The following is a 27,907-nucleotide window of genomic DNA, read 5'->3' as shown; positions in this document are numbered from 1 at the left end:
GTATGTAAGAATAAAAGGAATTCCAAATGGATGCACACTAATCTGCTTAAGCAGATGACATCAAATTTTCCAAATGACAAACTTGGCTAAATCTATCAAGTTTCTTTTTTTTTTTTTAACATAATCACTGTCTGGGATGGGAAAATTTTCTTTGATGTCTAGATGTATTAATTCATCTTTCACTTAATTCATAGCAGAATTTGCAAAGTATCTGACTAGGCAGGGTGTTGCTCTGTTGTGGAAGAGTAGTGATATTTCCCTTGACTTTCATATCTGCTCAGTTTTTGTGAATGGAGGAAAGCCAGACTGTAGGTCTTCAACCAAGGTGGTTGTGCATAGTGGTATTTGACGTGGTCTGCCACAACATCCTTCTCTCTAAACTGTAGAGAGATGGATGTGATGGTTGGACTGTTTGATGGATAAGGAATTAGCTGGACGGTCGCATCCAGAGAGTAGTGGTCAATGGCTCAATATCCAGATCGAGACGAGTCACGAGTGGTGTCCCTCAGGAGTTTGTATTAGGACCAGTACTGTTTAATATCTTCATCAATGACACAGAGAGTGGGATGAAGTGTACCTTCGGCAAGTTTGCAGGTGACACCAAGCTGAGTGTGTGGGTGATACACTGGAGTGAAGGGATGCCATTTGAAGGGAGCGGGACAAGCTCGAGAAGTAGGCTCATGTGAACCTTATGAGGTTCAACAATGACAAGTTCAGGGTCCTGCACATGGGTCAGGGCAACCCCTGGTATCAATACAGGCTGCAGGCTGAAGAGATTGAGAGCAGCCCTGCAGAGAAGGACTTGGAGGTACTGGTGGGTAAAAAGCTGCACATGAGCCAGCAATGTGCACTCATTGCCCAGAAAGCTGGAGCTAAGAAAGCTCAATTTCAATCGTGTTTAACATGCCAGTACTTTGTTATAGAGTGACAGAGAGCAGAATGTTGGCTTTGGGTTGTTGGCTGTATGATGTTTTGGTTGTTCCAGGCTCTGTCTTGAAGTTAGTCTAGAAACTGAGAGGTGCTGGTCTTTGAGTATCACATAAAAGTTCATGCAACTTGGGGTATCATAAATAGAATAAATTCAGGGGGCTGAATTTTTATTCTCTACAGAGAAGAATCCCACTTAAAAAAATAATTAATTGGAACATGCAGAGTCTTTTCTTAATTTGTGGAGTTATTAGTCTAAGGGATTATCTACAGTTTTTGATTGAGATTTTAGAATTTAGAGTTAAGATTTTCTTGATCTCACCAAACAGGTCACAATAACCATTTTCTAGTTTTAGATGTTCCTTGGCAGTGCATCAAAGCCAAAATGTGTATCATAAATACTTCCCTAATTTTTTTCCCAACAATTCCTCAAGCCATGGACTTCTTTGAACACTTGAACTACATTCTGAAGAGAATGCTTCTGTCTTTTACCACTTCTGAAAGCTTTTTATTGTTGCTCAACAGATGCCACAGCTGGAGAAGAAGCTGGAAGAAGAACTTCAATGTAGTGCCAGAATCATTGCCTGTCGTTTTCCTTTCCCTTGCTGGATCCCAGATCATACTACTGGAGAGGGAATAGACACTGTGTGGGCCTATGATTTGAAACATTCTAGAGGATGTGAAACAAAAAGCTTGGAAACTACACCAGAGACAGAATCCTAATTTTTTTTTGTACTGAAATTTTTGGCTTTGAGTTTACCTGCTTAAAGATAAGGTTAATGTGAATAGAGCCCCATGTCGTGGTTTAACCCCAGCCGGCAATCAAGTACCACGCTGCCACTTGCTCGCTCCCCCTCACCCAGAGGGATGGGGAGGGGTGTCGGAAAGGGAACGTAAAACTCTAGAGTTTAAAGAACAGTTTAATAGGTAAAGCAAAAGCCGCACACGCAAGCAAAGCAAGGAATTCATTCCCCACTTCCCATGGGCAGGCAGGTGTTCAGCCATCGAAGGACAGCAGGGCTCCATCATGAGTAACGGTTACTTGGGAAGACAAACGCCATAATGCCAAATGTCCCCACCTTCCTTCTTCCCCCAGTTTATATACTCAGCATGATGTCATGTGGTATGGAATGCCTCTTTGGCTAGTTGGGGTCACCTGTCCCGGCTGTGTCCCCTCCCCATTTCCCGTGCCCCTCCAGCCCTCTCGCTGGCAGGGCCCGAGGAACTGACAAGTCCTTGATTTAGTATAAACATCACCCAGCAACAACTGAAAGCATCAGTGTCCTATCATTGTTCTCACATCAGAGCCAAAACACAGCACTGTACTAACTACTATGAATAAATTAACTCCATCCCAGCTGAAACCAGGACACCCAGGATCTGGACATAAATATTTACTAAAGTAGCTGAAGTACATTGGTTATTTGAAAGCACACAAAAGCAGTGAAAGGTGTAGTTAAATGGCTTAATGTGGTTAGTAAGAATTATAAGAAAGTTTTATAGAAGTGGAAAACTTTAATATGGAAAATGGGATAAAATGCGGTTCACTACTCTTAAGGGGAATATATGTATAAGTTAAAATGCTCAAATTAGCAGACTTAATATGTGCTTTATTTCTGAGCCTACATAGCGTTTGTTACTGGTGTTGGAAGTGGTGTGCAAGCGGCTTCTCAAATGAGCCATAGTTCCCAAATGTCTTCATTATGTATGCCAAGTAGGCATACTGATGCACAGTGAGTATCGTGATGAACCTGAAGTTTTATAACTCGGCCTTGAATGTGTACTTTTAAAAGTTGAATATGACACAACAAACAAATATAGCAAGTTGCTTATTCATTAACACAAGTGCAGCCCTTGAGTATATTAATGTATTTTTATTTAACTTAAGTGCTTATTTAACAAAGCTGCAGAAATGTGCTCTTACTGAACAATTATTGGTACAAGCCTTTACAAATTAAAAATATTTTTCCTAACCTTTCTGATTTAGAAAGGGTTTCAAAAGTCACTTACTTGGCAGTGAAGTGTCACCACTTCTGTGTACTCAAACCTTGGATAAGGTATGGGTGAGAGTTGCTTACTTCAATGTGTCACAAGACTCTCTGACTCCAGAGCTAGTTGGTCTGGCTAGCTTGGTTAAATCTGATTAGACCTCATTTAATTTATAGTGTGATGGGAAGGGAGGTTTTCGATCGGGCATCTTTTTCCCATCTACTTTTCTATGCCATTTGATGAGACCTCAGAAACTCATGGTGTTGCTGCATGGCTTTTCCTTGCAAGTGAAGCAAGTTCTGGATTTTTGCTGATACTGGTTTGTAGTGGGGTACTGTCACTGCCATGAGGTTTTCCTTTTCTAACATGGTTACAGCACTTTTCCATTTTGTAACAGTTTGCTTACTTGGTCTTTCTTCTGGTTCTTGGGTAAAGATATCCTGTTTTCACCCATTAACAATTAGTCAAATTTTATAGTTAGCCTCCCCTGGCCCCAGTTAACATATAGACTGTTTGTTAAGCAGTGAATACATAAGTTTGTCAGACCTTTGCATACATGATACCCACAGAATGAAGCTACAACAGGCTAGGGAATTGTCATGTGGCTTCTAGGCACTCTACCACAACTAAAATTAGCTCAGAGAAGTGCTTAGACACTACAACTTCAGGTAAATACAGAGACCCTGACATCTTATCGGACACTGGGAAAGCCCGTATGCTGGAGTATATCTAGTATCTGACTTGAAGAGAAGTTCAATATTATTTGGGGTGTGTACTCTACAGTTACACCTGTACCCAGGCTTTTTATTTTTGGTGCGAGAGGAGGAGGAGGAAGGAGAATTTAAGATACACATCTACAGTGCAGATTTGAAATGGAGCGCTGGAATGGTTTTGTCCTGATAATGTGTACAAAGGAGGAGAAAAAGGCAAATGAATCTGTTCTGGAGTCTGCAAAGGAGAGATCATTTCAGCCTTGCATGGCAAGGTGCAGCTGTAAATGTGGAGACTGTATGTGTTGAAGAACGCTGATTTCTTGTAAGCAGTCTTTTACAGCCTTTCGCTGCAGTGTAACATAATGCATCTTGTAAAACTACACTAAATATTTCTACAATGATTTAAGTGCTATGATTATTACACAGTGACGGGGCTACGGTGGCTTATCTAAAATGACTGAATTTAATATCCCAAGGCCATAAAACTGAAACCTCAGACAAAGGAAATCTGAAAATATTTCCATTGGAAAAAGACCATACAAAGGGAAAATTGGCTAATTAAGCTGAGTCCTTGCCTAAATGATTATAAAGGAGAAGAGGAGGCAAAAGGTTTTGATCACGTGAATAGTAACTCATCTGCAGCACAGTGCTCTGACCCAAGTTTCTTTCTACTGCCTACTTTCACTAAAGTTAGTTTGCAGGGAATGAAGTGGGTATTTACTTTTTCTGCTGTTTGTCGATTGCATTATCATTTACCTGTTGAAAGGTAAAACTGAATTTCTCATTTCTGCCTGCAGTAAGGCTTTGGGGCATGTACTAGGAGCTATCACCTATCGCTCCAGAAATATTTGTTGAGGAGGGTGAGATGGAATTAATGATGTGATGGTCTGAGCTTTAGGAGCACTAAGTGCTGTCCTCAAGTCAAGGAGAGATTTATGAATGCTTTTAAAGTAAAGCAGAGGGCTGTTTCTTGCGCTGACCATTTACTTTTGGGGGCCTACACTGAGATAGACAATGGTCTGAAGGTTTGGAATTCCTTATTTCATAAGGAAATGCGCTGTATTTTGTGTTTCCATGGCCAAAGTGTGAAATACAAAGCAAATTGTTTTAATTTACACAGGGGGACTGGGAAAGCATTTTTCTCGTCATGTCCTAAAATTTTCTGTCACTTGCTATGTTCGTTTGATAGTTTACAAGATTATATACTTAACTCTGACTTCAGTTATCACTGTATGGATTATGTTGATACACTTCCAATTGCTAGGGTAATATGATTTCATGGATATGCTACTTCACAGTAAAAATTTGTTTCTTCTGAAAACTGGGAAAGCCTTAGAGAACTGGCTTAATCAAATTATAGTGTAGGTCTGAAGCCAAAAGAAGGAAACCTTCAAGCTACACATGCTGTTCAATAGCAAAGTAATTCAGGTACACGGAAAACCCTATAGTTTATCTTTGTTTACATCTTCTAGTAGAATCACTTGCCCATTGGGAGTTACTTGTTTTATTCCTTTCTTGACCTGTCAGATCTTAGTAAAAAAGTTGCTATATTGCTGAATGAGTGGTGCTTTCCTGAAATATTGTAGAATATGATCTGTTTGAAAATAATACAGGTCAGAGTTCTCCAGGAGTCAGACTTTAAAATATTAATTTTTTTTGACATTGAGACACATTGTCTCCACAGGCTTTGTGATGCAAGATCAGTTGTAGCAATGTAGCGTCTGAGTGCTACAGTTCTAATTTTGTAGTTTTTCATTTTCCATAAATTGGCTTTCTAGGGAGGGGGAGATGGGTATGGCTACAAGAGAGCCATCTGATTGGCATGTTGTTCAGTACACTGCACAGTCACTACAGCTACACAGCAATGTCGACCAAGCTTGTCCAGATTTGTTTGTGAAATGTGCACATATTTTGTGAGCTTTAGGCGTTTCTGTATTACTGGGTGTATTGAAATTCCTGACTTATCCTCTGGTCTGATGATATGCTGCCACTTAATCTAATATTGCTGCAAGGAAGTTAATCCTCTGTCTCTGAGCTGCTGTTTATTTCTGACTTATGAGTTGTAGTCAGGTAAGAAGGTACAGATTCACGTTTAGAACGAAGTACCACATTTCACAAGCCAGTTGAATGGGTATGGTCTGTGGGGGAAAAAGTTCCAAAGCCCAGGTTTTGGCAAAGTCTTTCGCCTTTAATAAAGTACACAGCTCAGGAGGTGACAGAGATCTCCTGAGTTCTGCATAATTTTTTCAAGAATGACTTGAGCTTTGCTTTTCTCATGTGTGTGTTCTTTGCAAATTTTTACCACTGTAGTACCATTCTAAGATCCACAGGGGAAGTAAGCAAAATGCTCCCTCTGCTTATCTTTCATGGTTTAAGCTATGGGAGGGAAGGAGGAGGGAAATCTTGTGGCACAAGTATGGCAGTCTGAACTACTTCAAAAGCAGTTTGATAGACTTACACATTGAGCTGGGCTATTTCTCATTAGATAGGAGCATCCATAGTCGGCTGTGATGAGCATTCGTTTGGAAATGGGGTGATAGCGGCTACCATTACACTTGAATGGACACTAATTATCGATAATGACCTCAGAATTCTGTAGTTTCACTTTTCATGATGGTTTACAAATACTGAAGCATTTATTCATGAAAGGATGTGAGTCCTTCAAATTCATGGGTGAAGAGTGCAGCCTAAGATCAGATTTAATGCCAGTATATTCTGCTTTGAATGAGTTTTTTTAGTTTTACACTTGCCAAGTTTGCAGTTCTCTGGTTTCAAAACGTAACCCCAGCTTGTTTTTCAGAAGTAAAATATGTTTCTTCTAGAAGACTTCTGGAGTTCTTGATAAGAAAGTGTAGCATCTGTTTAACTTAAACATCATCCTGTCCTTGAGTGAAATCAGTGCAGAATTAATATTTTCAGTATTTTTCTTTGTATGACAATCTTTCTACCCATCCTTGCATGCTTCGCTGAGGGAGACCTCTGCATGGGTAGTTACAATTTTTTTTGTCATTATTTTTCTGAATTCTTGCTCTTATTTCAGCATTTGCTTTTATTTTTCATGTTGTCTTTATAAGTTGATTGTTTAACTTCATAAACTCATCAGATCTTCTCATTTCCTTTTATTTTTTTTTATTTTTTTTTCTGTAAACTAGTTGCTTTTTTTCCAGGAACTTTGCAGGAAGGAATGTCCTTTTTTTTTTTTTCCCCCCCTCTAACATTTTAACGTGTATTTAACTAACCTCCTTGATTTATTTAGCAGTCTGTATGCTGAAATAGCATGACTTTTGTTTCCAGTAAATGAAAGAAAAACACATCCACCCATATAGTATTTAAACTGAAAAATACCTTTGGTCTACACTACAATTCTGACTATTTAGTAGTTTTAAGTACTTAATTTCACATTTTTATTATATTTCATCACTTGGCAAATAAATGCAGGCCTTTTATCCGTTCAGTAGATCTTTGGGTTTGGGTTATTTGTTCAGGTGGGACTTTTGCTGTTTTCTTTTTCTTAGTATAATGTTGGGGTTTCTGTTGGAGGCTTTGGTTTAAATGTCAGACTGATGTTTTTCCTGTGAATTACTATGTAGTCCTTGAAGAATCACTGTAATAGAATTCAATGAAGTAGCATTAGTAAAAAATAAGTAAAACCTGCTTACCAGTAAATGTGCAGGGATATTTTTTAGCTTACTGTATACATTGTGGTTATTTTTAAAAATAAAGTAGGCTTTTGAAGACCCATATAGAGCTTGTGGCATACAATTTTGAGGTGAACAGAGGTCTTTGCAAGGTCAGAAGCAGTAAATTAATGGCTTTCAGCCTCAAGTTTGTGGGTACCTTCTGAGGAATCCACAAAAAGTAATTTAAAAAGCAGATCTACTTATCAGTATGTTTATATTTGCTACCTGTGGTTATCTCCATCCATTGGAAAATTTTAATGTGTCTGAAAATCGTTTGAGAATTCCTGAACTAAAAATATGGGTTTACGTAAGACACAAACTTATTTCCATTTAGCTAATCAATGTGAGTTTTTTCTTCTTCTGTTGTTGCTTGCATGGACTGTTGAGCCTTGAACTCTGCAGTATACAAATGTGTGAGCCTCTGTCTCTCTTCTGGTAAGCATGTAACTTCACATTTTGCTATGTGAGAGCAGCCATGTGGTTTTGCACATTCCTATTGTGTTCTGTAATTCTGTTTTTTTAGTTGATCGATGATAGATCTCATTTAAGGGTCTAATTGCTTTTTCTTCAAGAAACTTCTTAAATCTACATTATCAAAGCACCTGATCAGCTGCCACTGAAGCCTGTCTAAAAAGCCAACAGTCCCTGTGAAACGAGTGAATGCTGTAATGTCTGCAGCTGTCCGTGCCAGAGCTCTGGTTCAGGTAGGCAGACGCATGCGTAGCTCTTGCATAAGCAATCTCTTGATTCGTTGTTTCTTGATAGAAAATGAAAGTGTGAGGAGAAGACACAAAATGAATAATTAAAAATGTGATCACTGTAAGTTCTGGGAGAAAAAAATGTTGAGTGGTGTGGGGCATAGCCAAAACCTAAGGGGTCTTCCCTGTCACTGTCTCTCTAGCCCCTAAGGTTTGATGCTGTCTTCCCCACCCCACAGTTATGTAGCACTTCTTGAAAGTATACTTCTTTTTCTGTCTTTCCCATTGTTTTTTCAAGCATTTCCATACACACAAATCAAAAGATTATGTGTCCAGATGTTCTCTTAAGTTCTTTACAGGGATCCTCATCATCTATGATGTATATTTTTTTGCTGCTGCTTTTTTTTTTAGTGCACATACAAACCAAATTTGTACTCTGACTACCTTTACGATCAATGCAGAAGTAAGTTTTGTGGGTGTGATCGATACCAATTAAGTTTATTTGCAAACGCAGATCTCACACTGAAGCAATTAAAAAGATTTTGAGCAGGAATGGGACAAATGATGTTCATGATGTGAAAATATTAATGTTACTTGGTGGCAGAGATGGTAGGGTCTCCTGCGTTGAGACTTCTAATTTCAGTTGTCAGTCTGATGTGTCAAGCAAAGCCAGGGAATGAAAGATCAGTAGCAAAGCAGCGCTGTTGTGTGGTATTTAAAAGAAATGTATTTTCAAATACTATCATCAGATGGTTTCATCTAACTGTTAAGTGCTGTTATTGTTCTGATAAAGAGTATGTTGGTGGGAGAACAATTGGCTGAGCTAATACAATTAGTAAACGTCTTGAAGTGTGTATTCTGTAGGACTTTCAGATAATTTTATTTAAAACACCCCCACTCCCCAATAACTTTAGAGTGACAATATTACAGATTTAAAATGGAAACTACACTTATCACCCTCAGAAATTAAAGATTAGAAAACGGCTTCTAATATAAAAAAAGTTGCTGGCTTCAGCAATGGGGTCTTATTTACCAGAGCGCATTAAGTATAATATAGGTCAGATCCAGACTGACTTAAAGAACAGTTTAAGTTTCTTAGAAGAAGTTGGCGTGTCTCGTGAGCCTCCTGGGCATGCACTCTGAATTAGGTTGTTTGCCTATTCTAAGAAAAGTGCTGATCAAACAGTGCTCGTCTCAGGATTATTTGCCTGCTGCAGGAAAGTTAGGTAGTCTAAGCACTTTCCAGGAAACAGGAAACCTGGAAGCTGGATCTTTCATGAGGCTTTGTATATAGCTGGTTTTTTCATGTTTGTCTGTTACTTTGGGTGATTATGAACATCAGATGATTGAAATGAGGACTTTTGCCTGCTTGGGTGATACTTAGGTGTATAAGGATGAAGGACAAATTAGAGCTTGAAGCATACATTTAATCCCTGTCAGGATAACTAACCAAAAGTGAACCTTTCTCTGGTATTGTTTTAATCTGAGTCTGGTAAATATTTTATTTCTACAGGTGTAAAACTAAATGTTGCTTCTGATTCATTTATCTTTCTATTCTGTTGTATGCCTGAAGAATCTATGTTGGCAATACAAGTCTGTTTCTATTACTGTGCAAAATACACAGTCGATATTTTATTGGCATTGAGTGCCTTTAGTACATTGGTGAGACAGTGTTCTCTCCTGGTGTTGGATATACAGGTCATTCACTCAAAATCCTCGTAGTCTCTGAAGGCACTGAAACAAGCGGGCTCTGGGTGCTGAAGACTTCCCAAAGCTTGCTCTCAGTGTAACGGGACACAGCATCAGTGTTTTTGGTAGGCTTTTATAAAGACTGTTTTAGCGCTGCTGAATTTGATCCCTCCCCCTATTTAGTGATTCTGCAAAGCAGAGGATAAATTTACTCCCAATTTTCCTTCTGCCTAATAGTAATAGAACATTGCTCTTTTGTTTTACACTGTGTTTCTGGTACAACCTAATCATAAACTTTCCTTCACTGGAGGCAAAGACCTAATACCAGAGTCTTTCCTCTTCAGCACAAACTTAAGAGCAAAGCTCTTTAACTGAGGACTTTCCCCTCTGGAAAGTCTTTTCAGCAGCACCAAGACCCTGTACCAATAGAGATGGAAAGGCTTTCTCTCAAATTCCTGTTGCTGATACAGATGCTGTTTGTTAGGACCACTACTGGGAACATCTTGGGTTTCCACCAAGACTTGGTATAATTACCTCTGGCTTAAGGTTAGTTCAAGGGGATTGATACTGCATCTGGTACAGAGGCTTGAAGTAGCAGGACTCTCTTGGTCTGTTTGCCTTTTTGGGGAATGTAAAAAATCAAATTTTGCTCCTTACAGTAGCATAATTTTTTATATGTCAGTAAAAATATCACAATATATTGATATAAATATAAGAATAACCTTCTGATCCTAATACTCTGGGGACAGACTAAGCTGAATGCTGCTGAATGGAGATTTATAGGTTGCAGAAGGAGACACAGGTCTGTTCCCTCTTCAGTAAACATGTGTTGTTCCTATTAACTTTGAGGGAATTTGTTTGCATGCATTAAAAAAAAAAACCACAAAGGTAGATGAAGATGATGGCAGTTGGAACCCTAGTTATTAGTTTGCATTCAGCCCTGCAGTAAAATGCAATGTTTATACAGCAGTATTCATTTTCAAACTGCTACTGAATAATAAATCTGGCAACGGTTTTGTAGGATTGGCTGATATTATCTTCACCCTTTACAACTGAAAAAACTGTAGCAAAGAGCTAATTTGTTTGAGACCATAAAAGTAATCAGTGGCAATGCTGTGATTAAAATGATTGTCTGCAACTGCATGTCTGTGTTTACAGCTGGAAGAATGTATTTTTTAAATGGCTACTCCTGAGGGTGGCAGTACCTGTGCACTTTCACAGCTGATGGAGCCAGAGATATAAAAGTCAGATGCTTGCACGAGTCATTTAATTCCTTCTTACTGCTTGTGACTGTAAGACTTAGCACCTACAGTGGATGGGTCTGTCAGGCTCATGATCATGGTTTTGTTTTCTTCAGTCTTACCTTTTTATTAGCTGTTAACTACATTTGGTGTCTCATGGTTATTGCTTTTAACTGCATTTGGATCCTTCTGTCACTTTATATGTGCTACTTCAGAGTAAAGCTTACTATTTCTATTTAAAAGTGTGTGACTTTGCATTGTGTACTGCATCTTGGCCTGGTTTTATGTGAGAGTCTTGTTCTTCTCTGTTTTGACGATTTCCATTTTTTGTGACAGAAGAGTTCAGCTCTTTGGACAACTTAAACCTGTTGTTACTGGGAGTATACAATATAAATTGGCTGCAATCTGGCATAGATATTGGGACTTTTGTATCTTGCTGGTTTACTTGCCTTATAATTTTTCTAACCTTTGTTCATGGTCTGTGCCATAATTCCCTGAGGACACTGCAGTAAACATAAATGAAATTTTATTTTATGAAGTCATCAGATTTATCTGTCATGGCCTATGTTAGTAAGCCTACATGTTCTCATTTCTCACTTTTATTTCTGTATTTGTTCATTGGTACAAATTAGATGAACTGAGAGAAGAACTATTTTACTTAGGACTTAATAACTTTATCCTTCATCAAAATGGAATGTAAAATTGCATGAAAAAGTTTTCTGTAGTTATGACTCATCAACAGCTCTTGCTATTGCAACGTTCTGTCCTGACAAGCCCAAACTCATGTTACCCTGACATAGCCATCAGTTCTAAATACAATTCCTGTCTTGATCTCCTGGTTCAGAAGCTGTTGGATAGTGGTCACCTTAACCAGCTCAAAAACTGCACTGATGCATGTTATATTCATCTGCTTGGAAAACAGGCTGCTGAAATCACATGGGAATCTTACTAGGTTAGTTGCTTTGAATAATTTTTCTAAAATGAGAGGCAACAACTTATCATCTCCAAATATGAACAAACTCAAGACAAAATACTTTTTCTACCATATGCAGGAAAATTGAGCAACGTATGAACAAACATGCTACCTCCACCATGGCAATCAAATTGCTTATCTACCAGTTAAGTAAATATTGTCAAAGTTCGTTAGTCCAGGAACAATGCAGTAAACAGCATTTCTGGTTTCTGACACTTATCACTGAATCATGAAATGTGATTGCAAAGCCTGGCCAGTCTTGCCATATAAAAATGCAATTCAGAATGGGTATACAGAAAAGGCTGCTTGAGATGGTTTTCTACACAGCAAAGTGAATTGTTTATTTGCTTGTTGTTGGGTCCCCTCCCGTCCCCCTGTGTCCCCCCCTGCCAGATGAAATATTAGTGACAGTCCTTCTCCAGCCTTGAGACTTAAGACTTTCATCTGCACCACCTTATGCAGAATACTACTTTGCTTCAATATGTTGATATATGTAATTCACATCATTAGAATGACATAAAGTGGGAAAAGGTGCTAAGGGGAAGAGTAATTGCTACCAATGTGGTAGTGTTATCCAGCCATAGTAGCGTTTGGATGTTTGGCCTGCACTACTTCTGTTACGCCACATTGATAGTGCAGGAAGAGCCGTAAAATCAGGTAAAAATCAATATGTTTTTCCAACTAGGTCCGAGAAGGGAATAAACAATGCAAAAAGGCCAACTGAACTGAAATCTGCTTCTGGGGAGCAAGAAGCCTATATGCTACCTGCTTTCAGAATGTTTACTAAAAAGTGATAGACAGGAAATGTGTATCTCTTGATTTAAATTATTTTTCTTATTCTGGAGTTGTTACACCATTGATTATATCCATGTGGATTTGGGAGTATCTGTTCAGTAGACTGAGTTTTTATCAGCATAATCCATTACTATTTGAAAAAAACATTTGCCCTGTAGTTTGTATTAAAAAGAAAAATGAGAACTGTTCATTAAGGGTGAAAAGAATGTAGGAAATTGGTACAAACTCTGCCTATCTGTAGTGTAGTGTTGCCATGAAGCAAGCTGATTTTTTTTCCTTGAGCAATTGTACAATAGAACTTTGATTTTCAAGGATCAAATATCTGTACTGCAAATACCAATTTTCAACATGTTTAGATGGATAATCTGCTGGAATAGATTACAATCCTCACCTTTAAAATTTGTTTACCACACAGAGCACTCTGCATTTATACCATATGCTAGTCAGTCTCAATAAAAAGTGTGTTTTCATCTGTGTTGTGGTACCAATAGGCAGATCTTCAGAAACAGATTTCAGCTTTTCTATTTTATAACACTGAAGGCAATAAAGATTTCAGAAACTATGGCATTACTGCATCTGTTCTTTAAGAATAATTTGATACTATCTCATTTTAAAATAAAATGTTTCAAACTCTTGGCATGTTATGTGAATGATCTACTTAAGATTGACTAATACGTTATAATTATAGGGGAGCTGTAAGTTGTAGGATGTGCAAAGACTCTAATCCTTGTTCTGATTTTTTCATATTTGCTTCTTTCATATTGTTATTGTTGCTTTCACTTGCCTTCGAATTTCTGGGTCAAATTCTGTTAGTTGTTCTCCAGACACAGGTCAGACTTTTATGTGTGTACCAGCAGCACCTTGCCTGCCCCTGCCCAGCCCCCACCCCCCCTTTTTTTTTTATTTTCCTTCCTAGGTGCTACATTTATGGAGTTTTAGCTCAATTCATAGTTTTTCTTTCTACATTAGATACAATTTCTTAGTTCAGAAGATAGGAATAGGACGACTTAAGTCAGTGCCTTCACCAAATAGGTTAAAGTGTATTTTAAAGCAGCCTTATTCCTGGGTATAAAAGCCCCTTGCGGCAAATCTTTTTCAAGCTGCCAGACTGAAAAAGCAGTAAAGTAGATGGTATTTTCTAGAGAAAAAAGTTTATAAAGAACTTTTTTTAATGCTTGACCAAAATGAATCTTTAAAATACACTGCAGGCCGCAGTTGCCAGTTGCCTCAAAGAAGGTGGGTGGAGGGCAAAAAGCAGAGACTTAAAATCAGGTGATGACTGTCCTGAATATTGTCAGACCAGATGTCTGTCAAAAATATGCAGAGAAGAAAAAAATGTTGAATACATAAACTTCAGTGAATGGTCTTCATGTTAACACTGCTGTTTCTTAAATGTTCTTGCTCTACTAAATATGAGGATCAGAGACCGTCTGCAACCCAGACTGATGATGAGGTGGTGTTTGTCCCTTTGCCAGAGGTCCGAGTTGTACTTACATGTTGGCAGAGCCACAGCCAGAGGTAGCGGAAGGCCCCAGTTCAGTGCGCATCCAGCAAGTGAGGAGAACCTGGATGCTCACACATGGGAGTTTTCACATGGGCTTCTGTCTTTTCTGGAAGGAACAGGTTATTTTGCTGTCTCCTGGTATTTTCTGAAACGAAATGGGTAAGTGCATGCCAGCAGGCCAAATCCAAATATGAGGCCTAGTTACAAAGGAGTGACATACTAATAGACATGAAGGAAAGGTGCAGCCTTCTCTGAAGTGTGTACTGCAGAGGTGGCTAGCAACGTCACGTTGTAGTGAGAAGCTCAGAGCTTTTGTGAAGATACTAATAGTTGGTAGTGTACATGTGACTTACAAAGTAGAATTAACTTTCCATCTCCTAAAATAAATCTAGGTGGAGGGAGTGAAGATATTAATTAGCCTTTCCTAGTGGTAAATCCCTCTGAAGTGTAATTGGTCTGGACCTGCTACACTTCTATATTTGCTGGCTTTAGCTGATTGAACAGTTCCTTGTCCTTTGGCCTGTGGAAAATGAAGCTGCTCTTAACACCGAGGTTGCAGGCAACTTCTGCAGGTGGGGAGTTATATGGTCATATGCACTTATACTGAATCCTACTAAGTTACTCTGAATTCCTCAAATTACTCCGACAGGGTTTAATGAAACTGTAACAGGAACAAAACCTGAATTAGTTTTGCTCTAGGTCACTATTCAATGTCTACTTTTTACATGCATTTAGATCATTTAGAAGCCTCATTTTGGTTATTCTGACATAACTTTTACACATTTGCCTTTATTAGTGTTCACTATGGATAATATAAAAATACAGGAAATAAATAACCTCTTATATAGTTGCAGCCCTCATTTTGTATGTGAACCTTGGTGGTGGTCACTTAGTAACATTTGAAAGAAAGAAAATTGAACTGATAACTGAGATGCAGACTTCTAAATAGATAGTAAAGCTTGTATTCTTTTTATTGACATTCAGTTAATCAGCAGCAAAGCAGTCCTTAGCCTTTTAATGGTGGTATTGCATGTCACAATATTTGTAATGCAACATACGTTTTACATTAAAATCCTTATGAAGCATGTTCAGTTTGTTGCTACTGAGCCTTTCTAAATGCAGTTGAATCTCTTTAGCTAAGCAAATTGTTAATGATAAGGTAGCCAAATAATAATTTTCTTGTGGTATGCAATTCTGTCTCTTTAAATAGGGGACTCCAAGATACTGAAAGTAATTGAATACAAGACAGATGTAACACTTCTGTCACAGAATTCTCTAGATAAATGCCCATATTTAAAGTATTTCATCCACTGTAAATTGTATTTCAGTAACAATTGGAAGACTGAACTGTGACTGAAGCATGTTCTACTCCCTAGTCTTTATCTACAGCCTTACCTGAAGAGACTTTGTTGGTGTAATTAAGTTGAGTGCATCTGATTGCCAGCTGTAGGAAGTACAGAGGCCCTCAGGGTCCGCCTCTGCTATTTTCAGTGAAAAGTCATGGTTTGGTCAGTGAATTTCCCTGGGCAGGCAGAATATGTATAATCTTTTGTAATGTAATAGGCTTCTAATCATAGCGCCAAATGGTTGATGGAAACTTCAGAGTTCTTAGTAACCAGCTAGTGCTGTCAGGGACAAGGACTCAGCAGTCACAGCAGTATCAACTGTTTCCCACGCTGACCTGCATCTCAAGACCCAAACGTCACTGGCTGGAAACGGGGCTGTGGGCCGGACAGGTACTTCTATTTTATCCATTCGGTAGGTAAGAGCTTTCTTTTCCTTGATGCTCACTGCGCTGGACTGTGGGCAGGCTCCGCAGGGGCTCTCACGTGTTATGGCTGTCTGCCTCTCGTGACCTGGCTCCTGGTGTTGCCTAATGTAGGTTCTGGTTCTCAGTCCTGATGCGCGTTTGTTACCAGCCTGCATCAGCCTTGTTTGCTTCCCTCCTGGCCCCGGGCTTCCATCCATCCTGTGAGCGCTGTCAGGACTGCTTGGTTAATGAGGACTCGGAAGTTTGTTCTGTTCATTGAGATTTGGTGTTTCAGTGTTGATTTTACAAGCCGTCAGTTTCTCAAGTGTAACAAAAGCTAACAATAAGGCACAGCCCTGCGTTTGCTTGGAGAGAGATTGTAAGCTTTTCATTAGCTTGAGCCATGCGAGCCATTTAGTGTGTTACTGTTCTCTTGGAGAGGGTGAGGGATGTAAGTCTTTGTTTTGTTTTAATCTAAACAATGTTCTGCAAAAGGTTTGAATTCTGAAAGTCTGTGCTGTTTATGTGTTTGTCCATGTTTTCAGACTTTTGGGTACATTTCCTGCTGTTTTTGTCATGATAAACGAGTAGGCTGAGGCTTTTGTGCTTGAAACCCTGACTGCAATTTGACTGTTTAATGTTGCAATATAAAAGTTGTCTGTTAATGTATTTGAAATGAACTTGAATCTGGAGACATTATTCACATTATTCCAAATGCAATTATCACAAAAAACCCCATTGTACTATTATTTATTTCATATTTTAGATGAGATGCTGTGTTTTTTCTGCTTTTGCAATAAACAGTTTGCTCTTTTTTTTTTTTCTTTTTTTTTTCTATTCAGTACATAGGCTTGGTGTTTTTTGCCATTGCTTCATATACTCAGAACTTGCTGGGCAGTAACGTGAGAGGGTTCATGCTGGTTTTATCATCTTAATGAAGATTAAGCAATGGAGACAGGAATGCTTACTGTAATGCTGCTCCTCCACACAAACAGTGACTGAAATCATGGCAACTTCACAGTCTTTGGTTCTGCAGCATTTGCTCCTTCTACCAGTTCCTGGTAAATCTGGCATTTGAGCTGATGCTTGTCTTACATGGATTTCAACTATTTTTTTCTTGATTATTTTTCATAATTAATTTGTTACTTTAATAATGAGAACAGTAGCAAGTCTGTGAAAGGCAGAATTGTTCATTATATATGTTAAGTGTTTAACTTTTGCCTCTTTGTGTATATTCTTGTTTTGTTCATAGTCACTGCATGGAGGCTAACACTGATGTGTTAAGACCTGATGCAGAAAAAAATGATAGAAAGTGTTTTGCTTCCTGCCAATGTCCTTAATGGCGTTTATCGTCATTAAGAAAATATGTGTCCGAAATTACTCTTTATTTGTGAAGGATGTTTTTAACAGGTGAGTTTATGGCTCAGGTATTTATGGTGCCCTTTGCTAAAGGTATGCAATAGGGAGAAATTAAATTGATGTAATGAGATCTAAATGTTTGATCAGTAAGTATTATAAAGGCCACAAAAATGGCAGGCCAAAAATGGTTTTATATAGTAAAATGAACAAAGTGTGGATATTCTGAGAATAGCGCAGAATACTTCGCTTGCCTGCAAGCAAAATGTTCTTGTATTTTAACTTTTGGAAGGCAACTATTGAAGGAAAACATTCTGACTTCTCTATTATTTTGTTTTCTTGGTTAAAGCTTATGGTGAAAATTTTAGTAAATTGATTACGGCTTATGAAAAAGTCTTTGCCTTTAGTTAGGAATCATTTAACTTGGACAGTGAGCTCAGGAAGCTCAAGGAAAACTTTCATGAGCAGGCGGGGTCTGTCCTGAGCCCCCTGAACAAGCAAATATGAGCAGGACCACCCAGACAATTGATGTTGTGTGCAGCTTTGTCATGAGGGTAACTCCACCATGCTTGGGTGTCTGGCCAATGTCCCTGGTGTGTGTGAACCTTATAAGTCATGAGACAGTGCACACCTGCACTTACCCTAATCTTAAAAGATTGCATACACTCAGTGTTTAAACTGGTTTTTTTTTTTACTGAGTATAAAGGCGGGCAAGCTCTGGAACTGGGCCAGAAGTCTCACCTATGGGTGGATGCACGGCGCAGGATTTTTCCCAGTTGCCGAGAGACTCCTGACGTTGGCTGCAATGGGCCTTCCCAGCTGAAGTGTGGGCTTGGATGGTGTTAATGTGGTAATTGCTGATGAATCCTTTTTTTAGTCTCTGTAATGCTTTGTAGTAATGATCCAATGCTTCACTCCTATTGCTCTTTTATTGTAATGTGCATAATAACTAGTACTGTTTCCTTTTATCATATTGCATGGTATTTTCCTTTATTGTATTGTAATACAATAAACTGCATTTATTTTGTGTTTGATTTGGAATTCATTTTTGCTTGGTATCCAGTCAATCAGCAAAACAAAGCTATTCACTGAATTGTAACCTAATTCACAAATAGCTTTGACCCTGGAACTGTGTTTTCTGTAAGTAAATGAGCTTTGATAAATATTGCACAAGTCTCTATGCAACATCCCATACAATGCTGTATATAGATAATTCTGCTCTGGCTGTGTTCTTTTAGTTTCTAAAATATGTGGATGACACTGCTAGTTTTACAAAAGCTGAGAAGGAGAACTCATGTATTATATTGCTATTTTTGTCCAGGTAATATATTTGGGACAGTACTTTTTAATATAAGGGGAGTAATCAGGTCTAATTTATGTAAGTGTCAGTCCTTTTTTATTATATTACATAATCTTCCAAACTTTTGGCCTAAACAGGATTTGGATTTGTATTGGATTTAACTGAGTTGAGATATTTTGTAAATATAAAGTGTTCTGGTTTTCAGTGGAAAATATTCCAGTTGCTTAGATTGTAATCCTTTCCCTGCCTGAGGGAATCAGAAGTCTGTGCCCCCTAGTGCTATGCTGTATGAATAATTAAGCAACCCCTGCTGCAGGGGCTGGAAGTTGGGAGTCCCGCATCTCAGTAACTAGTACTGAAGGACAGCCTTGGCATTAAGATCCTGACCAACGACAAAGCAATTTCTCTACCACCAGAGTAAAAGACCAAGCAGCAACTCCTTTAAGCATCTCTTACCTCTCATGTCACCTGTGTTCTCCAAATTTTCAGCTCTTTGTGCATGCATTATTGTGGTGTGGAAGTGACATGCAAGCCTCTCTGTCCTAGGGAAATTTTGCCCCAGTGTTCCCCCACTGCGGAACCACTGTCTACTTTGCTGTCTCCTCCTTCACCCAAACTAAGAGTGAAGGGTGCAGGAAAAGGTGGCTGCCAGCATTGGGCACGGTTCTTGTTGCTCTGCTCAGCCCCCCAGTTTTGGTGATGCCATTGGCGATGAGGACAAACCTGTCCATTTTCTGTCTGTATATGCTTTGGGCAACACCAAGGCTTCCTTTTCTGTAGTCATAAATATTATTATTTTTTTGGAGCTAAATAAGAGACAGATAGTTGCTATCTAGTAAAGTGGCACTTTGGATCATGCCCTAAATCCTTAGCTCTGACTACCAATTTTGTGGCGTGTGTAAACTGGAAAGGCTGTCTTGATTTCCTGGTACTATGTCATGTGTAAACTAATTGATATAGAAACTGAAATATGGGCTATAATTAACAGCTTTTTAATATGCAGTTTTCTATGATGTGTTCTATAGTCTCTTCCAATGCATTATTCAGTAAAGCATTCTGTTGTAGCACAGTGAAAACATGTACCGGTACCATGTTAATATAGTTATTGTAGTCCACTATATTTTAATAATGTGGCTTTTTTTCTTTCCTTTTTGAAATACTTTATTTTTTTAATGTGCCTTGGGATGACAGAAACTGAAAACTTGACAAGGCTTTAACTGCTACAGTGTTGCAAATGAGAACATAATGATTTGTGGTAATTAGTGGAAAAGCTTTTGTTTATTTGTCTTCAAAATAATTTGAAATCTTACCAAATTTCCAACCAGCCTTTCTTAATACCAAAGAGTGATATATTTTATGTGAGAATACTTTGTCAGTAGATGGAACTAGGGTGCCTGTTTTGTTATTTACACAAGTCTGCATCTTACATTCACAACAAGACAATGACTAAGGTATTTCATATTTAATGTAATTTACTTGAAAAATTTCAAGTCAGTCATCGATTCCTTTTCATAAAGGGAATTCAAATTCTGTGATTGAATGACACTGAAAACTGATGTAACTCGGTGAAGGTGGATGGTGTTTGGAAATTAATAAACCCAGATGCTAAAAAGAAGAAAGAATTTGAGGTAAAAATTGAAAGAAAAGCGGCCATGGAACGTATTTTAAGATTTCATATTACAGTTTTTGTAGCAATGAAGTGACATTGTAAAGCAGACAGAATTTGAGTGCAGTAAATTTGCTAGTCACATCAAGCTAAAGGATAAGAAAACAAGAGTGGAATAATACCAAGAATGTTATAATTTGAAAGTAAATCTTGCAGCTCAATTCCTGTGTGCTGTAGTGCTTGCTTTTTGTTACAAAGGGTTTCTACAGAAATCCATTTGTAGCATATCTATTCTTGTGTCATTTGCTCATCCTGAAAAAGACTTTCTCATTGAAGTGTTTGCACATCATGAAAAGAGAAAGAAATTATGGTTTGTTTACAGAGTCATAATTTTCCAGTAATTGTTGATAAAAGTCTGTAGTTGGAACATTTTCAAGAAGTTACTGTTCTTGGATTGTTTTTCTTTAAATGGGAAATCCGTAAGTGTGAAGGTGTTACTAAAATCAGAAGTTTTCATGCAGTATATCACTTCATGCTTTAGTTTTATGGTAAACAGCCTTTTTGAAAAATGAACTGTTTAGGAAACCTTTGCCGTAACAACAGTGATTTGAGGTCATGCACGCATATACTTGCAAAAAGTCGATTTTAAGCATTCCCTAACTACTTGCCTGCTTAACTACGTTTTTCGTAGTTGATTTCCCATGAAAGAGTGAAATTATGTTGACACTGAACAAAATAATAATTTACTAATTGTGTTCAAATCTGTTGCATAACAAAAAGTCTCTGTTATGATGTTGGTACAGGGAAACAAAGGATTTCTATTACTGAAAAGCAATTTCAGCAAGGTGATTTTGCTGGCTGGAGTTACGTTGTCATGTAAGCACAATTGGAGAGAGCTGTTGATCTCCTTACTGCAGAAAAATCGATGGATGCATCTTAAAAAGCAATGAAGTTTAAATATCAACTTCCACATTAGATTTCTTTGAATGTTTGTCGAGTTACACTTTGTAGTTTTTGAAAAAGTATGCTCAGTCCTCAAAAAATGAATGGACAGTAATTGTACAAAATATGGATGATATTATTGTGAGTCGAAAAATAAGAGCTTTAAGTTTTTTTTCCCTGGTATGATGGAAGCTTATCACTATATCTTCTAAATAATGCAAATTATACAGAAGCTTTTTTTTCCCCCCTAATAAAATTGAGGATAAACTTTTATATAACTATAAATCAAATTTTTTAGTACTCTTTTGGAGACATGAGCTTAGCCAGTGAGAGATGTCATCTGTTTTCAGAAAACTGGATGTCAGAAGACAGTTGTATCTGCATTAATGTTCTATATTTCCATGCAATCATCAGAAAACTCAAAGCACGTTTAATCTCGGTAAATAACAATTTTAATTTTGTTTAATATTGGTAAATAGAGGTAACTGAGGTTATTGGAAAAGTGAATAGAAGTCATTATCTGAACTTAGTAATCTTCCAATAATATGTATGAATGTTGAATTTGTGTTCGATTTATTTTAGAAGTTGAAGATAAAAGATTACTTCAGGCAGGTGAATGCACTTCAAAGAAGACATTAAAAGTATTCAGATGATTACTGAGATAGTGCTATGTCTGGCCATTTGTAGTCTGGGAGCAGGGTAATAAGTTATTAATATTAAAAAAATACAATTACTATTTGTGTATCTTGAATTTAAATATGTAAGTATGGATAAAAGTATACTGAAGTTCTTACGTAGATTATTTTTTTATATAGGCTGAAATTTCATCTATGGGAAGGGCAAATAACGACTTGCATAATTTATTATTTTTATTTTTTAAAAAATTTCTCTTAGAAATAGTTCTATAAAAATCCCAGGTATTTCTTATGCATTCACATTTTTTTTATTTGGACCTCTGTCAGCACAGTTGGTAGTTCTTCGGATGTTGTGAACTCTAGAAGTACTTGCACAGAACCGGAGAACACAAAGGGTTACGAAAGGTCAAGTGTCCTCTTCAGTAGTCGTAAGCATCGAAGGAGATTTTTTACAGTAGCTGTGAATCCTTCACGGGTCCTTCTGACTACCGTAGAAAACCTGGATAGCATATCCAACATGAATTAGCTTTATTAGCAGGTGTTGATTTTGGCAACAGTTGGTTTGTAATGTGTTTGTGGCGAGAGTCCTGTCAGTCTCCTCTGTGGAAACCTCTTTGGTCATTTTTACATCTGCTCAAAAGTTTCTGCTGCACGCTGTAACACCTTCGTGTTGCCAAAGGAACACGCAACCTGTTGCACACAGGCTTGAAAAGAGGAGCACTTTGGGACCCTGGGCTTAAGTGTAACATCAAATGGCCTGTTTATGCTTAAACATCTTCCCATGTTCATTTTGGTATATGTTAAGCGTTGTACTTTGTTTAATATCACATACCACCTTGGACTATATGCTTTGTCAAGGACTTGGAAAATATGTAAGTGCCCCTCACCTTGTACTGAGAGCTGCATTTGACCAGGTTTGAGGGGATGGGAATGTCCCAGCTTCCGCTGATACCAACTGAAACTGTGAAAAACCAAAGCTCGGGCTTAAATCTGACTTATTTTACAAATTTTAAATTCTCATTGGAACTAGGTTCAAAGTTAATTTGAGTAGTCAAGGGGGAAGAACTTACCAGACAAACTTTCAAGCTCGATAAAAACATTGGTATCTGAAAAAAATTCATTTGTGAAAGCAAAACCTCTTGCTTTGATTTAAGATTAGTCCATGAAATGTACAGAAGATAAACTTTGATTTGTTACTAGAAAACTTTGATGATAGCAGTCTTTAAATAGTTCATGCATTTACCATTTTTAATTCCTTTGTTGTTTTTTTTAAGATGGATTTTCTAACCACCATTTCACTGATGTTTTATTAAATTCCAGATAATTTTGATAGTGTTGACAGCAGCTGCAGCCCAGCCCACAGCTTTCTTGCTGGACTTTTTTTAATCGCTATGAGTTTGTGGCACAGGAAATTGATTGCAGAAACCTCAATATTCCTCAGCTGGAGAGAAGTAAATTTTTACTTGGGGAGGAAACTAGTTTGCCTGATTTAGCTTCCTTCCAATATCCTCATTTTTCTTGCGTCCAGCATTCAGATTGAGAGTAAAAGGGCTGGTCCCTTTCTTCATGCTCTGCCTTTCCTAGAACCCTTTTTAATCCTGCTGGTTCTTTGCAGTATGTTTCTGTGTCCTTGTGATTCCTGTTCCTACCTATTTCTGTGTTCTTTGCTTAGATTCTAAATCTTGGTCTTACAAAATGCCTTGGTTTCTCCAAACACCTATATTTTAAAATCTCTCTGAAATGTTTTCCAGTCTTCTTTCTCTTACACATACTACGTGTCTGTGGAGACCATTAAATGGTTCCCTCAGGTATTTGTAGAACTCGTATTTCTTGGTCATCTTTGTTTGCTTCAAGGGAGATTATGAAACCAGTAGGAATTCAGCTTCTGAGTTCCTGTGTATTTCAAAATCATGTCTGTGACACCCACTCCTGCAAGCCAAATCAGGAGCTGCCATTGCCTCTGACACCACAAACTACATTCTGATAAGCATAACGTGTTGGCACTGCCGATATAAACTATGTTAGGTGAAGAGAATGTGCTTTTATAACTTGAAAGTTTCTACATTTCACAAAAGCTTATGTGTGCTCTGAGTTTCATCATATGGGGTTTCAGACTGCTGCCAACGTTTCTTTTAAAGTTTCACAAAAGTGTGTTCATCTCTTCTCTAAGTAGTTGCCTGAATGTGGATGTATGGGAAGAGTAAGACAAGACGTGCCTGAAGTTTTTATGCTCAGGTAACGGAAAAACAGATTTGTTTGAAAAGATTAAATTTTATGACTGAAGCAGAGAAAGATTGGATCATTGTATCACCATGTTGTATACTGTAAAAACAATGTCTTTCAGTAACGCTAATAGCTCTTATGCAATAATAAATTGGTGGCATAATACAAAGGCAACATACATAGCCTTCCAATTAGATTAACACATAGGAGACTTGTGGTATTGTATTTTTGTATTATTTTTTTAAAAAACAAATTATTTGAACATTGCACTGCCTTCCAGATCTCCCATAAGTCTTCCATTTCTGAAGAGACAGCTCTGAACTAGGTCATATAAATATATCAAGCTGATGGTATACTGAATAATTGCTCTGCCTACTTGAATGTGGTGCTTCTCTGAGCTGTCTTTCTGTTGTATGTCTCTATATTGGATTGAACTTAATGCGTAGTGTGTCAAGCCAAATAAGTTTGTGGAAGGGATACTATTAGTTATGTTTGCCACGACAGTCTTGATGTGGAACATACCCTTTGTATAGTGCGACATGTTGTGCCAGCTGATGGATCAGAAGAATAAACATCAAACCATCATGCAGGTATCAGAATACAAACCAGCAGCTGTGATGAGTGTGCTTTCTGGCATCTGCTGGTTATTTTAGCTTGTAGTAGGAGATTTGATTGGCTTGTAGTTCACAACAGTAGTTAACTTCATAAAAAGAAAGTTCCTGTATCAAACTGTCTGAAAGTTCTGAAGGCTGAAGAAATTGTAATTTCTAAAAAAATCCCACAAGCACTTTCCAAATCACAGTTAAGCCCCATGGGCAGATATTGAACTTTTGATACTGTCCCTGTGGGGAGAATGTGATGAATGTGATTATAACCTGTGCTATTTCACCTTAGATTTCCTTTAGAAACCTCTGTTGCCTCAGCCATTGAATTCCACCAACAGCCCTGAGATGGTAAATGTGCTTTCTGTAATAAATACAGTGAAATAATCAAAGCTTTTTCTTAATTTCAGTAACATTTTTCCAACTTAGGGCTTGTGTCAATTAAAACTAAATTATGATTCAAACCTTTAAGTATTACACATAACTAATAGGATTAGTACCAGTATTAGAGGTAGTTATATAGCTTGATATTATGAGGTTTATGCTTATTTGTCTAAAAAGTTCGGGTTTCAACTTGTCGTGGATATTTGTATTTACAGCCCATAACTACATTGTAGGAGTGAGTGTGGGGACAAGCTGTAGGCTTCTGTGTATAGGGAACGGTAGGTGTGATCACCGGGACCAGTTTGGAATCCTGCATTCTAAAGGTCACTTAGGGCTTTTGGAGTGTATAACGCCCTTTTCCTTTTCCCTTGGGAAGGAACATTAGAGGTGTTTTGTGACATCAGGTGACTCTGAACTCAGTTTTCTATTCTATAAAGTTTTAAGTGCACCCACTTGCCTGTTCTGCTGTTGGCTAACATAACAAATGGGTGTATTAGCTCTTAGTGCTGAATTATGAGCCATAAATTTAATAGCACTGAATAGCACTGTTGGTGCTGTAAAATTAGCAGTGGAGTACACAGTTAATATTAAGCTCTGTGCTGAAGCAGATCACGGCTATTCTAATATTGCACTGCCCTCGCTTCCTGATGTATTTGCAGGCTGAGGAAGTTACTGTTTTGTTCTATGTTGTGTGCTACGTTTGCAAGGTGATGTGCACAATCATTAAGCTGAAACCTTTAGCTGAGCACCCCTTATAGACTGCCACTTATGATGGAACAGACATATGACTGGACTACTGCTAGTTGGCATTTATGGTGATTCTTCATGTCTGATGATTTACTTTCAGAAAGCTGTCGCATTACCTTATATAGGCCAATATCTTGTTATTGTTGATCATTACTCAATTGTGTTGAATTTTAAACAAACCTGATTGCCCCAGTTTCAGCTGGAATGGAGTTAATTATCTTTAGTAGCTGGTGCAGGGCTGTGGTTTGGCTCTGATGTGAGAACAATGTTGATTGCATACTGATGGTTTTAGTAGTTGCTGGGTGATGTTTATACCAAGTCAAGGACTTTTCAGTTCCACAGGCCCTGCCAGCAGAGGGCTGGAGGGGCACGGGAAACTGGGAGGGGACACAGCCAGGACAGGTGACCCCAACTGGCCAAAGGGATATTCCATGTCATATGACATCTTGCTGAGTACATAGGCTGGGGAGGTTGGCCAGGACGGGCAGATCATTGCTCAGGGCATCGGTCGGCAGGTGCTGAACAGTTGCATTGTGCACCATGTGTTCCTTTCTTCCTTTCCCTCTAGATTTTATTGTCCCCACCCCCATTATAACTGTTATTGTCATCATTGTAATTATTGTTCTTTCATTTTTATTTCATTTCAATTATTAAATTGTTCTTATCTCAACCCTTGGGTTTTACATCCCTTTCCCATTCTTCTCCCCATCCCTCTGGGTGAGGGGGAGCGAGCGAGCTTGGTTGCCGGCTGGGGTTAAACCATGACACTGATACACAAATATTCTCACAGCTTAAAAAGTATTCCACCCTATTGTCTTGAGTACAAATATTAGAAAGAAATCCTACTTTATGGAGTAAGGGAACAGAAAACCTGATCAGATGTGAATCATAACATGGCATAATGATACCTGTAAAGTAGAGATCCTGGATATTGTTAGTTTAATCAGTAAAACATTCCTTTGCCTTTGAGTTATCTCAAGAGACTTTTGAGGTATCCAAAGAGACTGTTACACTGATGAGCAACCCAGGGCATTTATTAATGTGCTAGTGTGAAAGGTGGAGAATGTGATAGAAAGGGAAGCTCAAGGTCTATATAAAACTCCGTGATCTTTACTTTATGAGCTGCTTCAATTTTTTATTTTTTTTTCCCCACTTGAGATAAAACCCCAAAAAGCCCAGCTTGTATCTGGACATCTTTTATTGCAGCATTAGCCTTACCTTCCAGCTACGGGGAGATAAGTAAAACTCTGTGGTGAGGGTGGAATAATAACCTATGCATTAAGGCAGATATGACCAGTTTTCCTGAGCCTGTACACTGGAAAACAAATCGGCGTGTATCTGAGAAAGCGAAGGATTCATGCTTCGTGGGCGGGAAATAGGAATGACTGACCCAGTTCTCCAATTCACTGTAAAGGTAGGGCTGGACGTAAACATACATTTTGCAGTCAAGCAGTTTATTTGTGTTTGATCATTGTTTTTTTGTATAGTGGGAAATGCACCAGAAATTTCCTTCATTCCTTTTTTTGTTTGAAATTTCCTGTTCTCCATTCATATACGCAGATGGCAACAGTTCTAGATCAAAGGGTGTTTTTTTTTTAACTGTGTAGTTAATTGGATATAAGATAAAGATTAATTCTTTCTGTGCTAAAGCTGGCAAAGAATGTTCATTTAATCAAATATTTTAAAATGCTATGGTATAGTATAAGGCTTATATCACTCTAGGTCTGTATAAGAGCCCTATCACATGTTCTTAAACAAATTTCATTGCCTGACATTTGATTTCCGTGGGAGCCAGACATCTAAGGCACTGAGATCCAAGTCTGATTGAACATCTGACTTCTCCTACTGATGTTCCTCTTGTTGATTTTGCCATTAACAGTGCCTTTCCTTTATCTGGGTTTGTCTGTAAAAACAGAGATATAAGAAGAGATGTTTGAAAAATGCTAAAATGCAAATGGTAATAATGAGGAAAGCTATTCTGAGATGTTAATCACTCATTCTGGGAATATTTTTTTTCATATTTGGAAAAGTCATTTTTATTTGGATAACATGTCTAAGGAATTTGGCATTATTTTTTTTAATCTTTTTTAAACAGAACAATAAGCATACTTCTACGACATGTAAACTTTTTCCCTTAAAGGACTGGGAAAAAG

General features: G+C 38.0%; 1 protein-coding gene across 5 annotated transcripts in view; it reads left to right on the top strand.

Moving 5' to 3' along the window:
- Positions 1-27,907, top strand: part of ATPSCKMT (ATP synthase c subunit lysine N-methyltransferase) — a 100,836-nt gene that overhangs the window by 7,484 nt on the left and 65,445 nt on the right. For 3 of the 5 annotated variants that reach the window (XM_005239747.4, XM_013301010.3, XM_055798734.1), the window contains exon 5: positions 1,453-18,349. The exons of the other annotated variants lie outside the window; for them this stretch is intronic. In XM_005239747.4, coding sequence (XP_005239804.1) covers positions 1,453-1,650 — 198 coding nt within the window. In that variant the 3' untranslated portion in view covers positions 1,651-18,349. Of the gene's footprint in view, positions 1-1,452; positions 18,350-27,907 lie in introns of those variants that run through there. 5 annotated transcript variants of the gene reach the window in all.

The sequence above is a fragment of the Falco peregrinus genome, chromosome 3 (genome assembly GCF_023634155.1).
Source record: "Falco peregrinus isolate bFalPer1 chromosome 3, bFalPer1.pri, whole genome shotgun sequence".
NCBI lineage: Eukaryota > Metazoa > Chordata > Aves > Falconiformes > Falconidae > Falco > Falco peregrinus.
Note: the sequence above shows the minus strand (reverse complement) of the source record. Positions and strands in the feature narration are given on the sequence as shown.